The 16,796-nt window shown below is 48.7% G+C and overlaps 1 protein-coding gene across 12 annotated transcripts in view; it reads left to right on the forward strand.

Moving 5' to 3' along the window:
* WDR20 (WD repeat domain 20) overlaps window positions 1-16,796 on the forward strand; it is a 79,085-nt gene that overhangs the window by 52,067 nt on the left and 10,222 nt on the right. The window contains exons 2-4 of one of the 12 annotated variants that reach the window (XM_021715559.1): window positions 196-378; window positions 2,988-3,080; window positions 14,010-15,269. In XM_021715559.1, the coding sequence (XP_021571234.1) occupies window positions 196-378; window positions 2,988-3,080; window positions 14,010-15,269 (1,536 nt within the window). Of the gene's footprint in view, window positions 1-195; window positions 379-1,128; window positions 1,159-2,987; window positions 3,214-14,009; window positions 15,927-16,796 lie in introns of those variants that run through there. The other 11 variants (XM_021715558.1, XM_008064084.2, XM_021715560.1 and 8 more) reach the window with 11 other exon arrangements.

A 16,796-nucleotide genomic window follows, 5' to 3' on the forward strand; every position in this document is an offset into this window, starting at 1 on the left:
GAAGGAGAATAAGTTGTGAAAATAGCAGCTATAAACATATTATTGGTAGTCTAACAATAGTGAGTTAGCTGGAAAAATATCTTAAGTAGCTTAATTTTTAAGATTAAACATCACAGTGGAGCATAAAATAGTATGACTTAGATTTCTCATCTCAATGTGCTGTTTACCGTATGTATTTTTCTCTTTCTCCTCCAGGCTGCTGACTTGAGTAAACCAATAGATAAAAGGATATACAAAGGAACACAGCCTACTTGTCATGACTTCAACCACCTAACAGCCACAGCAGAAAGTGTCTCTCTCCTAGTGGGCTTTTCCGCAGGCCAAGTCCAGCTTATAGACCCAATCAAAAAAGAAACTAGCAAACTTTTCAATGAGGAAGTAAGTAGCACCCTGTCTTAGCTGTTAAGAATTCCTTTAAGAATTGATGTGTTCTTTACCAAGGATAGTGGGCCTTATTTGACACTTCACACTAAGCCCATTTTTCACTTGCTCAGCCTTCCTACCTACTGGTACCCAGGTTTAAATGTGGTGGATTAATGTGTTGACCTTTTCCCTGTTCTTCTTTGGGGTAACTGTGTTGTGTGTTTTTATGGAGAATGCTCAGGTGTCTGAAACAGGTGCTTTAACACTCTTCTATAACGGAGATAGGAACAACACCATGATTATCATTCGTAATATCTTAAATAAGAAAATGTAGAATTCCAAACTTTGTTCACATCACCAGAGAATTTCATGCAGATCAAAGGACTTGATGATATTTCCTTAGGCTGCTTAAATTGTAGCAGAAGCTCTCGTATGCATGTTTGACAGGTATTTGGCTAAGGAGTAGTTCTCTTGCTCTTGAAAATAGTTGCTGTAAAATCACCTTTGACATAGTTAGAAATCCTGGCACTTAAAATTAGATCACATGACATAGGTTTTGCCAGTATTTGTATTGTCTTCTATCTTCACTTTCATTCTGGAAGGAGCCTGCGATAATCTGAGCTGTCTGTCCAGGAACATGTCAGGACTGTTAAATGTGGCAGATAGAAAATTACCAAATAGATTGTATTTTTTCAAGCTATGGGAGTGGCCTTCAGCTCAAAGTATTGCCATTACATGTTTAATGTTATACCTCCTCTGTTTCAGTGTGACTTTTCTGCCCAATGGAAAAGAAAGGTGGGCTTCCTGAGTGCGAAGCCCAGGTTCCAATCCACCTGTGACCTCAGCCCTGATGTGCAGGACCAGATCACATGGGACCTCGCTCTCAGAAAGTCTGAGTGGTTTTGCATTGATGTGTGGTTTTAGTACCATCAACTCGGGATGGAAACACATTATGGATTCTGGTTTTAAGAAATAATTTTGTTTGGGGAAGAAAACTCAACCTGACAAATTGCAGCTAAAACGCTGATTCTTTGCAGTCCTGCTCTCCATGCCTTTTCAGTATCCATCCAAGGTGCTCCTGCTTGACATTGCCATTGGATTTGGTGAAATCTTTTGAACCATGCCATCTCCTCTTCTAGTTTCATCTGGGTTGACTGAAACCAAAACGTGCCACCTGGACTGACAGACTGTAGAGGAAAAGTATCTAATCCATTCTCCATTAAAAAATCCTAAGCAGAAAATGGTCTATTTACCGAGGTGTTTTATTAATATTGTCTAAGGAAGTGATTTCTAAGTAGCTGGATGAATTTTTTTTTTTTTTGGTCAGGAGGGGCACAAAAGCAGCCTTCTCTGTGCCATTGACAGAAAGTTGAATTTAAAGTCTGTGCAGAGTTTTGTTTGTTTAGGTAGGAGAGAGTGTGCTGGGGGAGGGGACTGGAGTCATGGAAAGGGCTGTTGGTAAACAGGATCCCAAGGCAGCGCTGGCCGAGGATGGCACGGAATGCCACTTAGAGAACAAGAAAGATTTGTGTGTCATGGCTGGGGGAGGGCTGGCGCCAGAGACTGAACGTCCCCGGAGTCCCAGAGCCCTGAGAGCACTCAGGCTGCATCAGCCAGCCCCATCCCTGCCCAGTGACTGGGAGTCCCAGATTGGAAAGCATCTCCTTACTCTTCGTGATTTAAGCATGAGTTGTCTCATACTCTTTTTACATTGTATTTGAAAAATGGCTATTTAGAATGCTAGGACTGTGTCTGGTTTAATGCCAGCTTGGCATTTACAACTTGAGGCTGAAATTGATTGCCCTTCACAGTAAGGAAATTCTTTGACTGTTTGGATACATTTTCATCAGCTTTTGATCAGAATGTCTAAAAGCCAGGGTCGCCAGAGGCTGTTCTTCAGAGAGTGCTGGGAGTGGTGGTGAAGTAACCTCCCTGCTGGGCTTTGCCTTGGTGTGAGACATAGAGCTTCGAAAGAGACTTTTACACATAACCTCTGCTTGGGAGGGTGGGCAGGTGTCTCCATCTTACAGATGAGGAGCTAGCCAAAGAGAAGTTAAGTGTCTTGTCCAGATCAGGTAGCAAGTTGATAATAGAGTTGAAACCAGAAATGCATTCCAAAAACTCTGGGTATAGGCTGGAAGCCACTGCGTGTGGTGGCCACGTTGGGCCTCGCCTTCCCAGGAGCTCACAGTTCAGCTCCTGGAGTCCGAAGTACACGTTGTCACAGTGATATGAACAGTACCGAGGATATCTGCTTTGTGTATTCTTTAGTATGCATCAAATATCATTAAGTTCCATTCAGTGGGGGAGTTCCAAGAAATGCTTTTAAAAAGTGGCATTTGATCTTGGCCTTGAAGGGTGCACTGGAGTTACAGAAGGGTAAGGAAGACCTTTAAAGCTGGAGAAAACAGCTAGGCGTGTGGAGGAGCATCCGGTAACAGTGTGGTCAAATCACAGGGTATGGGACTCAGAGTGGCCGGAGTGGAAGCTGGAAGACAAATTGGAGTCAGGTTGTAAAAGCCCCTTCATGTCATGCTAAGAAATTTGGATCTGACACTGGAGGCTGTGGGGGAAAGTCTGGACTTTTCATCAAGGGAGTGACAGGATCAAATGTGTTTTTTTAGAACTCTTGTCAGCACTTGTGGAAGGTGAATTGGAATGAAGAAAGAGGGATTGAAGGTAGCAAGACCAGTGAGGAGGCTCTGGTAACTGTCCAGGTGAGAGCTGAGGGCTTAACCTAGAGTTGTGGCCATTCTTTCATTCATTCAACAGACCCTGACTCGTTCCCGCACGCCCGGCACTGGGTCTACAGTAGCAGATGAAACCTGCCTTCCCGTTGCCCTCTTAGGAGGCAAGAGAGAATAGCAGCACCCACACCCTGGTGACCCCAGATGGTGACACGTGATGTGAGGAGAGCAGGCCTGGGAAAGAGAGAGACACTCAGGGATGCTTTGAACGGGGAGGCAGAGAACGTCTCTTGGAGGAAGTGGGGTGTTTAGCCTGAGCTGCACATGAGCAGAAGGCCAGCCAGGTAAGGAGCTGGAGGCCGTGCATCCTGCAGGAGGGACAGCAGTGAGAGCACTTGGAGCAAGGGGACTGTGAAGTCACTTTACCTGGGAGGGTGGTAAATCTTACCTGTGAGATTGGGGGCTGGTCACTCAGGACCTGGTCCGAGTTTGCTTTTTAGCTTGAGTTATGAGGTCCCTCAGGAGGAAGCAGGAGCGTGAGGTGTGCAGGAGCATGGGTGGGTGCTCTTGAGAGTTATCCTGACTGCTTCTTGGAGACTGAACTGGGGAGAGGTAGTAATATGTCTTGGGTTTCTGGCGGTCCCTGGCCGCGTGGGGTGAGACTGGGGAAGGAGCACGTCAGGGAATGGAGGGGACAGATCTGTACGTGGTACATCTGAGAGACTTGCAGACAGTGAATGTGTGGAACTGGAGCTCAAAACCCGGAGTGGAAATGTGGAGATCACAGCATATAAGTAGTGATCACATCCCTGAGGCTAGATGCAAGGGTCTGTCAGGAGAGTACAGTAAGAACAAAGAATGTCTGGGACTAAGCCCCGATTACTCTCCAACTTTCCAGCCATCTCATACTATTGCTTCCCAAGGAGCACTTAAAACAGTCAGTTAATTAACATGACATTCACACGTTGGTGGCCCAGAATGCCTAGGAATCTGACCCCAGCTCCATCACTTTCTGCTTGCAGGATGTGGGTCTGCTTCACCTTTGGCCAATGGGTAAGGCAGTGGCCCACCTGCAAGGCCTGGGCAAGGATGAGATGGTCCTGGGTGTTGAATGGGCCTGAGGCGTGAGCCCTTGTACATGTTCAGCAGTGTGCACAGCAGAGGGGAATCCGAAGGCCTGCTGTAACGGTGTGGGAGTGGCACGGACGGAGAGGCTCCTTGGGAAGCGAGCTACTAACCCTTGTGAGCCATAGGTGATCTTCCAGGACAAGCAGGGACGAGCAGGGCAACCAGGCAAAGAGGTGACACGTGTGAGTCCGAGAGTCAGGACTGCTGGCCACAGTCTGCACCGTGTGGCCTCTCCGTTTCCTCACCAAAATGCTTCTCTAACCTGCCTGTTACCCCTTGTGCACACAGGGTTTCACTTTGTTGCCCAGCACTGAACCCCCGTGTTCGTTACTCCGACCTTTGCCTCTTTTCTGGTGCCTGGTACATGAAAATAAAAAACGTTTGGATGAACAAGTGAATGGAATGGAATGACAAATTCCAGAAATTCACCTGAGACAAAGATAAATGAAAATGTTCCATCTGGAAACATGTACGAGGGGGGACTTCAAAAACATTGAAATAATCTTTGGAGGACGGGCCCTCTGTAGTACACTCAGAATTTGTTCTTCCGGATCAAACGATCCACCTTTTATCTGAAGTTTTGAGAAGGTTGTCATGATTTGTGGAAGAAACGTCCCAAGTTGTGGCAGACAGATGACTGGTTTTCCCACCATGACAACGCACCTGCCTACATTGTGCTGAGTGTTCTGACCCCTGTGCCCCACCCTCCCTGTTCACTTGATCTTACCCCAAGTGACTTTTTATTTGTTTCCCTGGATGAAAGAAGTCCTCCAAGGGAAACGTTTTGCTGATGTGGAAGAGCTGAAACAAAAAATGGCAGAAGCATTAAGGGACATCAGAATTGATGAGTTTAAACACTGTTTTGAGCAGTGGAAAAAGCGTCTCAATAGGTATACTGCATCAAATGGAGAATACTTTGAAGGTAAACATGTAAGAATAAATACCCAATTTTTATAAATTAATTTTGGGTATTTTTGAGTTCTACCTTGTATGTGTGTGTGCATACATGTGTGCGCTCGTGTGTGTGTGTGTGTGTGTGTGTGTGTGAATGTATTTTTTTTTTTTAGTTGTTTTTTTTAAGTTTAGTTTTAAGACAGGGTTTCACTTTGTTGCCCAGGCTGGTCATGAATTCCTGGGCTCAAGTGATCCTCCTGCCTTGACCTCCCAAAGTGCTGGGATTACAGGCATGAGTCACCGTGCCTGGCCAGAAACACAAATATTTTAAAAGGTGCTTTTTCCCCCTTGCCAACTAAAAAATATATAAACAGTTAAAATCCGTGTTTATAGAAAAATTGGAAAGAAGAGGAGTACAAAGAAGATAGGAAAATATCACCTATAAATCCCAGCGTTCACTGTTAACCTTCATGGCCTTTGTAATTTTTTAATGTGAGGCGAGACTGGGAAGACCCGCCCAGTCCATTAGAGATGTAGGCGACTTCACCTCCAAAGTGTCTCGCCCTGATAGGTCAGTGCAGAGCACAGAGGCAGTTCCTGCTTTCTTCCCACTCCTTGGGACTGTCTCCAGTCATATTGAAGCACCTTGCTGCTGCACCTGTTCCAGATCGGAAGGCAGTAGAAATGCCTGGTCTTTTCTAGCCTCTGGAGAAATCATAACTCCAACTACCCCCTCTGCTTTCCCTAATTTTTTAGAGTAGATATTACGTTTCTGTCTGTAGAATTCTTATATATTGTGGCCTTGAAAATGGACCTTCTTGAGAGTATTTTGGCAGAGTTCATCTGACAGGCTCCCAGGCCATAGCGCCAACCTCATCATAACAGCTGCTTTAGGGTGTCACATTCAGCCTTGTGTGAAGCACCTCAAAGGGACAGGAAACTGCTAGGTTATAGATTTGGGGAGGAAGAGCTATAAAGGGATGATTCCTAGATGATGGTGAATGCTACTTTGTTGTCCTTGTAAAAATTCTGACTTTAGGGCTGTATCCACAGAATAGTAACTTCAGAGGATTTTCAGGTACGCCTTGATATCTGGTTAAAATAGAAACAGTAAGAGAGCCTGTCATCTGGGCTCCTTTCATTACTGACACGAGAGCCTCTGCTGTTGTGTTTCTTTGCTCTCAGTTATGAGGCCAGGGCGAGCTTATTGGGTGGGGCCTGTATCTCCCTGTGGGCCTCAGTTCCAGTCTAACTGAAGGGAAGACTGGAGAGGAGATGGCCGGTGCCTGGGCTTGTGGAGGGGCCAAGGTGGATCCCACCAGCTGCGGGCACCTCCTACGTCCAGGGTCCTCAGGCGCCAGCCCTGCCATGTTCTGCCTAGTTCTGACACAAAGGAGTACACCGTGCCTTTTGTTAGTTTGTTTTTGTTGCTTTTTTGAATCGAAGGAAGGAAATGAGCCCATAACGATCTACTCCTTAAAACTTTAACATTGATAAAAATGACATTGGCTCCCAATATGGAGCTCCAGTGCCCTTCCTGAGGGAAGCATCAGCCCTCTTCAAATGCCTTTAGTTAACCAAAGCCTTGTGTTGCCATTTTTGCTTGTGGTTACATTATGGCTCTTCTAGGAGCTGTTGTGGTTTTTGAATTGTTTTAGTGTTTTTTTGGTAAATTAATGTCTGCATTGTAAAATGCATATTCACCTCCCCAAAACGGATTTTGTCTTGTTTATCATGTTGATAGTCGTAAGAAAAAGAAAAATGAAGTGCTGCTTGACCTTTTCTCTGCTTGGCTAAGAAGGAAATAAAATTTTAAAAGGTGCTTCAGAAAGCTTTGATTCCAGTTAGTCACTTTAGCAACGACGCTTTCACACGGTTACAGATTTATCTTTCTTCTTGTTTCCCTTTAGTCTGGGATATTTAGGAAGTCTGGTCTATTGATGGCATTAGGTATGGGAGTGTTTTTGTTGCTTTGCATGATGTTTCTTTGGATTCGTGTCTGAAACGGGGCAGTGTATTTGGCGTCCAGAGCTGACGGTGTGGGGAAGGACCTTGCTGAGTGGTGGAGTCCACGCCTGGGAGCAGGTGTCTTGACCTACACAGAAATGTCACTGACATTTTGTTTTGGTTTAAAGGCTTTTTTGGTGTGTGGGGTTTTTGTTTTTATGAAAGTGTTTAAGATGGGCTTTTTTTGGAACTGAACTCTGTTGACTCTAATGGAGAGCCCTGTGGCCAGGCCAGCTGCCCTGACGGTGACTCTGCCGCTTCCCTGCCGCCTCCCCCTGCTTCTGAGCACCTGCCCTACCCACCCAGCAGCACCCCTGCCTGGGGGAGCTGCGATTGGGACTGACACCCTCCTCACTGCTTCCCAAGAGCCTCCCTCACCTTGGCCTGCCTCTTCTCCCTGTCTCCTACCTCCGCCTTCCACTTGCCTTCCTCCGCCAGGCTTCTCCCCTGCCCCGCAATCCATCCGTTGCTCCTCTCTACAGGAAGCACTCCAGCCCTCTAGGATCCAGCTTCCTTAGTCTCCAGGGACCTGTCCCCGATGGCAACACTGGGGATGAGGACAGCAGGCAGAAGCCGGCAGAGCTCTGGCAGGCAACCACGTCCTCTTCTGCCTCCTCCTCATGGCACTTCTGGGTCGTGGGCTCAGGTTTTCTTTCTGCTCTCCTGATATTTGCCCCGTTCCCTGCAAGTAGGTGCTTTCCAGAGTTTGCACCCTTCTCCTCCGTTCTGCTCCTTCTTCCTTGGAGATCTTCTTAGTATGTCACTGTTCACAGTTGATTTCTGTCACATTCCTAGTCATAATTATTAGCTGCAGGCTGACCTTTCTAGCTGTCCACTGGGCAGAACCCTGGGGTCTGTACACACACACACGCGCACACACACACACACACACACACACACACACACACACACACAGCCTTTCATCACGCTCGCCACCTAGCTGCAACCTGGTTGTCATGCTGCCCTGGTTAAGGTTAAGACCTTTTTATCCTTGGCCTGGACAGTGGTCACAGCCTCCTTCCTAGCTGGCTCCTCCCCACTCCACCTTCTACATAGTCACCGCTGCTAGGGGATTTCACATTATTCTATCACTTCCCTTCTTAGAACCCTTTGGTGCTCTCACCGTCTGCAGTAGCACTGTCCACAGAAATAGAGTGCAAACCACATGTGCAATTTTAAATTTAAAATAATAATAATAGATATAGCGTCTCGCTATGTTGCCCAGGCTGGTCTCAAGTGATCCTCCCATCTTGGTCTCCCAAAGTGCTGGGATTATAGATGTAAGCCACTGACTGCATCCTGCCCAATTTGATTTTATTTTTTAAATTTATTTTGAGTCAGGGTCTCGGTCTGTTGCCCAGGCTGGAGTGCAGTCGCATACTTACAGCTTACTGCAACCTCAACCTTCTGGGCTCAGGCAATCCTTCCACCTCAGCCTCCCGAGTAACTGGGACTACCTACAGAGGCACACTACTATGCCTGGCTAACTTTTGTAATTTTTTGTAGAGACAAAGTCTCGTTATGTTGCCCAAGGCTGGTCTCAAATTCCTGTGCTCTAGCAGTCCTCTCCCCCAGAGTGCTGGGGTTACAGGTGTGAGCTACTACACCTGGCCCTCAATTTTAAATTTTCTGATAACCACATTAAAAAAGTAAAAACAGGCTGTGTGCAGTGGCTAATGCCTGTAATCCCAGCACTTTGGGAGGCCAAGGTGAGAGGATTGCCTGAGCCCAGGAGTTCAAGACCAACACAGGCAACATGGCGAAACCTCATCTCTACAATAAATTAAAAAATTAGCCAGGCATGGTGGTGTGTGCATGCAGCCTCAGCTACTCAGGAGGTTGAGGCTGCGGTGAGCCACGATTGTACCACTGCACTCCAGCCTGGGTCAGACTCTGGCTATAAAAAAAAAAAAAGTAAAAACAGGTGAAATTAATTTTAAGAATATATTTCATTATATCTAAAATCTCATTTCTACATATGACCAGCATAAAAGTATGAACAAGATAGTGGACATTCTTCTTTTTATGCCAACTTTTCAGAATCCTGTGTATGTTTTCCACTCACAGCACGTCTCCCTTCAGATCAGTGCTACAGAACTGGGCAGTGCAGGGCTTCAGGGTCGCTGCTGAAGCCCCCGACCTGCGACTTCATAGCCCTTGGTCCCAGCTCACTACTCCGGGCCGAAATCCCTGCCCCTGCTCACATGCTTCAGCGGAAACAGATGCCATGACCCCCGGGCTGTTCCGCTTGAGTGTCGCTGGGCTGTTCCTCTGAGCACTGCCCCTTGTCCCCTGTCTCTCCCATTCCCTGCTCCACCTCTAGCCACAAGCTCCCCAGAGGGCCCAGGGTTTTGCTCTGGGCGTTTATTCAACCTGCTCCTTCAGCTCAAGAGGCCTGTTGATTTGGAGAACTCAAGCCCAGCAGTGAAATTCCATGACTTACCGTTGCCCACTGAAAAACAGAGATTCCTCTTTTTTTCAGTAGACGTTTTCTGGAACAAACATACACCCCTATGCTCCTGAGACTGAGCTGTGTTATTTTTCTTATATTTATTGATTAAAATATTTCAGGTGTTTCTTAGTTTGAAAGACAGGAGTAAAATGCATTCTGTTCTCTTCCTCTTTTGTTAAACCCAATTTAAACAGCAACCCGAGCAATTGAAATTAAACACTCTCTATCGCCTTGCCCTAGAGTCGGGATCTGTTGGCAGCTGGCTCCCTGTTCCTGAGAATCCTGTGAGTGGCCCCTGCGGGCAGGTCTGGAGCGCTAGTTGCTGTGTGTCTGTGCGGCAAAAGACAGTATGCTTCCTTTGGGTCTGCGGGCCTGTCTGTCCCGCTGGCACCGGCTCTGCTGTCTCTAGGGGGTGCTTCCTCTACCTTGAGCCCTTGAGCTGTTCCCTCTGCGTAAGGTACTTTCCCAAGCAGCCTCTCAGCTGGCTTTTGCTGTCCTTCGTCCTTCTGTCTTTGCTCAGCTGTGCCCCACCACCAGAGAAAGAGGCCTTTCTCAGCCACATAGAAATCACTGCAGCCCCTCCCCAGAGCTGGTCTTCTCTCCCTGGTTGGTTTGGTCTCCGCAGCACTTACCACCAGATTGGGTACATTCCATTCATCGTCTCTTCCCACTTGGATGTAATTCCACGAGGGAAGGGATGTCAGTTTTAAGCAGTGCTGTGTGGTGCCAGGCATGTAGTATATAATAATGAATGAATGAATAAATGAATGAATGAGAGGCACTTGAGGCATGTTTCTTGGCCTCTCTGAGCCTGTGTCTTCTCTTGGGTAATATGGAAACAATACCTACCTTCCTACAGGGCAGCAGGCGCCATTCCACTGCTGGTGGAAATGGAGATGGTGGCATTCTCCATGCGAGGTAATTGGACCGTTATCTATAGAAATGATAAATGTATATACCTTTGACCCAGTAGCACCACTGGGAATTGGCCCCGCAGGTGTGCTCCTCCCACATGTGGAAACTGCCCTGTGTACAAGGTGAGTCATGACTGCGCTGCTATCCATGGGGAGGACTTCGACTCTCGTTCTCTGTATGTATGCATATACTCGAATGCTCTCTCTGTAGCTGTAGAAAGGAGCAGGGAAGCATCTCTGTGCCCAGACACACGCCCAGGTGGATTATCGAGGGGGGAAGCAGAGTGAGCCCATGCGTAGACTCTTCCTTTTGGATGGAAAAGAAGGGGGTTGTGTGTAGCTTGTACACTTACAAGGACTCTGGAGAGAACCAAACTGACCCATGACTTGGGACGGATCTGGGCTGGAAGGAAGAATGTGGGGCTCCTACTGTGTACTTCAACATGGATTAGGAGCGTACTACCTCGTCAAAACAGCTTACCTTGCAGAGTTCTCCTGAGGGTCAATGAGTATCTGCCGCTTGCCAGTGCCTGGCACGCTGGGTGGAGGTTAGGACCAGGCCATTGCTGGCGTGCTCGTAGGCGTTGCTGCCTGCTGGCGTGCACCCTCAAGGTGGCTGAGATGCAGGGTACCCGGGTGAAGCAGCATTTTCCCCAGCACACAATCCAGCAGAGCACCGACGGGGCAGAGCAAGTGAGAAGTCCCTGTCGCAGTAGAACTGGAGCCAGTGCCTTTAGTTTTTTTTTCTTCTTTTGGTCTGCACTTGATTAAACTGGTGTACCCAGTCCCTCAGTGCTGTAGTGTGATGGTCATGCCTGAGTAGGTGCCCAGAGGAGGGTCGCAGTAGATGGGAGCAGGTTTTTGTCTGTAAGTTGCACCACATGTTTCTTTAGGGGAATCTCAGTGGAACTTCTTAAAATATGGGAACGCTGGCTTTTAATGTCTTTTGTCATGGCAAAGCAGTACTATTTTTACTTGATCATATTGCAGTTTGAGTTCTAATGGAACTTTTTTTGTTGTGGTTTCTTAGGCCCCCAATAAAATGAGCTCCTAACCATGCTGCTGGGAATTTTCATGTTCTTTTGTTTCTCCACTCTTGAGAAATAGAGTAACAGTGAAGGGGTTTTGGCAAGGGAGCGCTGACTTGGTTCTGGTGAAATGTGGGGTGCGGGAGAGGGACAGCAATTGGGCCCCCCAGCCCTGACCAGGCCGTGGGTGGGAGGAAGCTGTGCACGCCCTTAGGCCCTAGGCTATCGGGCACAGTCACTTCTCTGGGAATCAGTAGGTGCTGGAGCAGCCGGGCCTGGTGGCCACAGCAGGCCTGACAGAGCTCAGATGTAAATGGGGCCTCGTAACCTACCGTCAGCGTAATCCCTGTACCCCCTCCCCGGGAGAGTCTTGGTTTGGCCACGTGAATTATCTCTCTAAACCTCTTGCCAAAGAAATTGTGTAGGACTAATGGAAATCCTGCTAGAGTAGTGCCAGGTTTTTAGGTTGTTGGCATTAACATAGGCTAGGTATTTTTATAGGTAGATCACCAGGCAGGAAGGAAAAGAGGCAGAAGCTGAAATTGTCAACTGTCCCCAAGGCTGGCTTGCCATGTGCCTGTTAATTTAAGAGGGCCCACCATGCCATTCTATGGCAGCAAGCAGTGACACCTGCTGCTGAGTAACCTTTGTCCAACCCCCGGTCCCTGAGCCTCCAGGTCTGCATGCTGTGCAGGGTTCAAGCCCCCTGTTCTTTTCTCCCTGGGTCATTTATTAGCAACTTCTGAGGTCTAATTTTCATGCATTGAGCTTACATGTCTTTTTTTTCTTTGAGTCGAAGTCTCATTCTGTTGCCCAGGCTGGAGCAGTGGCACACTCACAGCTACCACACCTCAACCTGCTGAGATCAGGTGATCCTTCCATCTCAGCCTCCTGAGTAGCTGGGACTACAGGCATGCACCACCATGCCCAGATAATTTTTTTTTTTTGAGTTGGAGTCTCACTCTGTCGCCCAGACTGGAGTGCAGTGGCACACTCCCAGCCACCGCAGCATCGACCTGCTGGGCTTCAGCGATCCTTCTGCCTCAGCCTTCCAAGTAGCTGGAACTATAAGCACGTGCTACCATGCCCGGCTAATTTTTTGATTTATTGTAGAGATGAGGTCTCGCCAAGTTGCCCAGGTGGGTCTCGAACCCACGCACTCAGGCAATCCGCCCACTTCAACCTCCCAAAGCATGGGATTACAGGCTGAGCCACTGAGCCCAGCTTATTTTTTTTTTTTTTTTAAATGGTAGAGACCAGGTCTTGCTGTGTTGCCCAGGCTGATCTTAAATCTCTGGGTTTAGGCAACCCAGTCCTCTCACTTCTGCCTCCCAAAGTGCTGTATTACAAGCATGAGCCACAGCACCCAGCCAGCTCGGCTCATTAATTTTTTTCTTATCCAGCCCTTCTTTTAAACATTGAACTATCTGATTTCTGACATCTTTTGTAAAGATGTAGCACACATGGCAGACATATGGCTGCAGAGCCCCCAAGGCAGAGTGGCATGTTTCTTGGCAGGGCCTTCATCTGTGTGCCCAGTGCCCTTCTGAGACTTGAATGAGGGAATCCCCACCTGTTAGGTGAAGTGGCTGCCAGGCTCCTGCAGGGACATCTTTCCGGGGGTGATCGTGCAGTGGAACATGTTTGACAGTAGTACTTGCTGGGCAGAACCTGAGTCTCGGGAACTCGCGGTGCTTTTCTGGTGATGTGATTGCGAGATCGGACAGCTTAGAGGGGGATCCCCTTGTGGAAGCCTTCCCAGTGCCATCTGCAAGCAGAGAAGGGTACTTGTGCCTCTGTTAGGGCTTGCTGTTTGCCCTTTGTTCTTTTGGTTTTACATGCAAGATTCCTGGTGTAAGCCTGTTAAAGAAACAGTTGAATCAGGAGACCAGGGTGAGCGTGGAGGAGTGACAGTGACCAAGCACATTCTCCTGGACTGCCCTTCCATCTACTTCTAAATGCCACCTCATCCCAGAGAGGATTTTGAGAAGACTTTGATAGAGACACCCAGAGTAGCTACCCAAGCGAGGACAGGCAGGCCTGCGAGCCCAGAGGTCTTCTGCCAGCCAGGCTGAGACCTGGTCCCCACCCTCAAGCAGACGGAGCAGAGGAGCTGGTGTAGTCAGGCAGGACTTACAGTGACGGCAAGCAGAGTGGCTGTGAGGGGGAGGCTGTGGGGACTGAGGGATTTTATCTGTGGGCCTCCTGGGGGCGGCCACGTGTAGTGCGGCGAAGCCCAGGCTGGCACTCCCCAGTGTCTCCCGTGCCCTGCACGGCACGCACGTGCTGGGCCCTCCGCAGACGGCCTTGGGCGCCTGACTCCCTCGCTGAAAGCTGGGGTCTGATACTGCATGCATGTTTAGAAAGTAATTCCGCAGGGGCCAGCATGCCCTCGCTGGCTTGGCCAGCACAGGATGCAGTGGGGGGCCCGGATGGACGCTCCCCCCCTCCCCAGAAGCAGGCACGTTTTCTTGCTGGAAAAGTAGGCCTTTGGACCTTCTCCATTGTGATAACGTGTTCTCCTTTGTCTTCACAGAGACTAATAGACAAGTCGCGAGTAACCTGTGTCAAATGGGTTCCCGGTTCGGAAAGCCTTTTCCTTGTAGCCCACTCGAGCGGGAACATGTACTTGTATAATGTGGAGCACACTTGTGGCACCACAGCCCCCCACTACCAGCTTCTGAAGCAGGGGGAGAGCTTTGCTGTGCACACTTGCAAGAGCAAATCCACGAGGAACCCTCTCCTTAAGTGGACGGTGGGCGAGGGGGCCCTCAACGAGTTTGCTTTCTCCCCAGATGGCAAGTTCTTGGCCTGCGTGAGCCAGGACGGGTTTCTGCGGGTGTTCAACTTTGACTCGGTGGAGCTGCACGGTACGATGAAAAGCTACTTTGGGGGCTTGCTGTGCGTGTGCTGGAGCCCGGACGGCAAGTACATCGTGACAGGCGGAGAGGACGACTTGGTGACAGTCTGGTCCTTTGTGGATTGCCGAGTAATAGCCCGAGGCCACGGGCACAAGTCCTGGGTCAGTGTGGTGGCGTTTGATCACTATACCACGAGTGTAGAAGAAAGCGACCCCATGGAGTTTAGTGGCAGTGACGAGGACTTCCAGGACCTTCTTCACTTTGGCAGAGATCGAGCCAACAGTACACAGTCCAGGCTCTCCAAGCGGAACTCTACGGACAGCCGCCCGGTGAGCGTCACGTACCGGTTTGGTTCGGTGGGCCAGGACACGCAGCTCTGCTTATGGGACCTGACGGAAGACATCCTTTTCCCTCACCAACCCCTCTCGCGAGCAAGGACACACACCAATGTCATGAACGCCACGAGTCCCCCTGCTGGAAGCAACGGAAACAGTGTCACAACGCCCGGGAACTCTGTGCCCCCGCCCCTGCCGCGGTCCAACAGCCTTCCACACTCGGCAGTCTCGAACACTGGCAGCAAAAGCAGTGTCATGGATGGGGCCATTGCTTCTGGGGTCAGCAAATTTGCAACACTTTCGCTCCACGACCGGAAGGAGCGGCACCACGAGAAAGATCACAAGCGAAACCATAGCATGGGACACATTTCTAGCAAGAGCAGCGACAAACTGAATCTAGTTACTAAAACCAAAACGGACCCCGCTAAAACTTTGGGGACGCCCCTGTGTCCTCGAATGGAAGACGTTCCCTTGTTAGAGCCGCTGATTTGTAAAAAGATAGCACATGAAAGACTGACCGTGTTAATTTTTCTGGAAGACTGTATAGTCACTGCTTGTCAGGAGGGATTTATTTGCACGTGGGGAAGGCCTGGTAAGGTGGTAAGTTTTAATCCCTGATGCTGCCCCAGGTCTAGAACTTGACTAGTAGCGATTTTCTCTTGCGGGAGGGGTGGGTGTACAATGAATGTGAATGGCACTTCTTATTCTTAATGTAAATCTAAATGCATCAGAGCCATAATTTTGGATACTGCATGCCATGCCATTCTGAATCATTTGATAATTTACCTTAGAGCATTGAAAAAAATATAATCAAACTGATTGCCAGCCAAGTCGGCCGTCCTTCCGGGAGCACACAGTCCCAAGGGCAGCGTCCTGTACTAGACTATTTCACTTTAGGAAAATCATGCCAGTGTGGGGAAACAAGGACTTTAAAATGCTAAAATTAAAACTTATGCTTTAACTGGAATATTTTCGCGTAACTACTCAAGTAGACTATTGTACACCTGATCAGAGTATGTGTTCAGTACAGATGGCCATTAATTGTCATTTCTAGTCCAATTTTTTATCTTAATCATAAAATGTTTAGGAATCTATGAAATTTACCTTGAGGAAAAAGCGTTCAGCAGGGTTGATTGATATTATTTTTACATTGTTCTGGCAATCCACAGAAAGAGAAGAGCCTTAATTTTTAAAACCCATTTTAGTCATTTTCTGACAATTAAAGTTGTTTAATAAACATCTTTTTTCAAAGAAGCAGTTTGTAGCACTTTGATTGAGATTCTGTGCACTAAAATACCCACCTTCCTCAGGCCTGGACAGTCACGGGAACTGCGGGCCGAGGACGCCAACAGCAATTGTCACAAGTGCCTCTCGCCACATAAGCCGAGATCTTTTATGTCAGATGCACTTTGCTTATGTGTTTTCCCAACAAGGAAAAAGGAGTTTTTGGGGCCTCGGGGCGGGTTTTTGGGAGTCCGAAAGGCACGTGACAGGCCACGGGCAGCTGCCTCCTATGTGTTTCGTCAAGGCTGTCAGCCTCCCTGAGCTGCAGGTACCTCCCGACACAGAGGCACTTGCTGGCTTTAGTTTCCCTGAGCTGGCCTCCCTCGGTGGCGTCTGCCTCAGTGCCTCCCCGGCTTTGGTGCCATGGCTGCTGGGAGCAGTGCCATGTAGACTCCTGCATGCTGCGCTTCGTCACAGGACTGAGCAGTTTGGTCCCAAGTCTTGAGGATTCTTACCCGCAGCGCAAGGGGCTTCTTTTCAAATCCCTGTTTTCACAGTGGAGGAGATGGTCCTTTGAACAACTGTTTTATGTCAAGGTGGTCATTGTCTATCTGTGAACTGACTTGGGGCGCTGAGGTTCGTTTTTGTTTTGCACACCTTTGTCATTAAATCTCGGCCCGATCACTGGTACTGGGATGAGCAGTGAGTGTGGCTTAGCAGGGAGGCCTGACGACTGCCGTCTCTGCGGCGGAGAGGCCTGTTAGATGGAGCGGCAGCTCCCTGTGCGCTCACACAGCTCTCCAGGGCATCTGGGCCAGTCCCCGGGCCTGCTTCCCGCTTCCTGCTTCCAAGCATGCCGGCCACCCTGCACCCAGTGGTCCTCACACGGCAGCTTCTGTCCCG

The sequence above is a fragment of the Carlito syrichta genome, unplaced genomic scaffold (genome assembly GCF_000164805.1).
Source record: "Carlito syrichta isolate Samal-C Ts95f unplaced genomic scaffold, Tarsius_syrichta-2.0.1 Scaffold307187, whole genome shotgun sequence".
NCBI classification, from domain to species: Eukaryota; Metazoa; Chordata; class Mammalia; order Primates; family Tarsiidae; genus Carlito; species Carlito syrichta.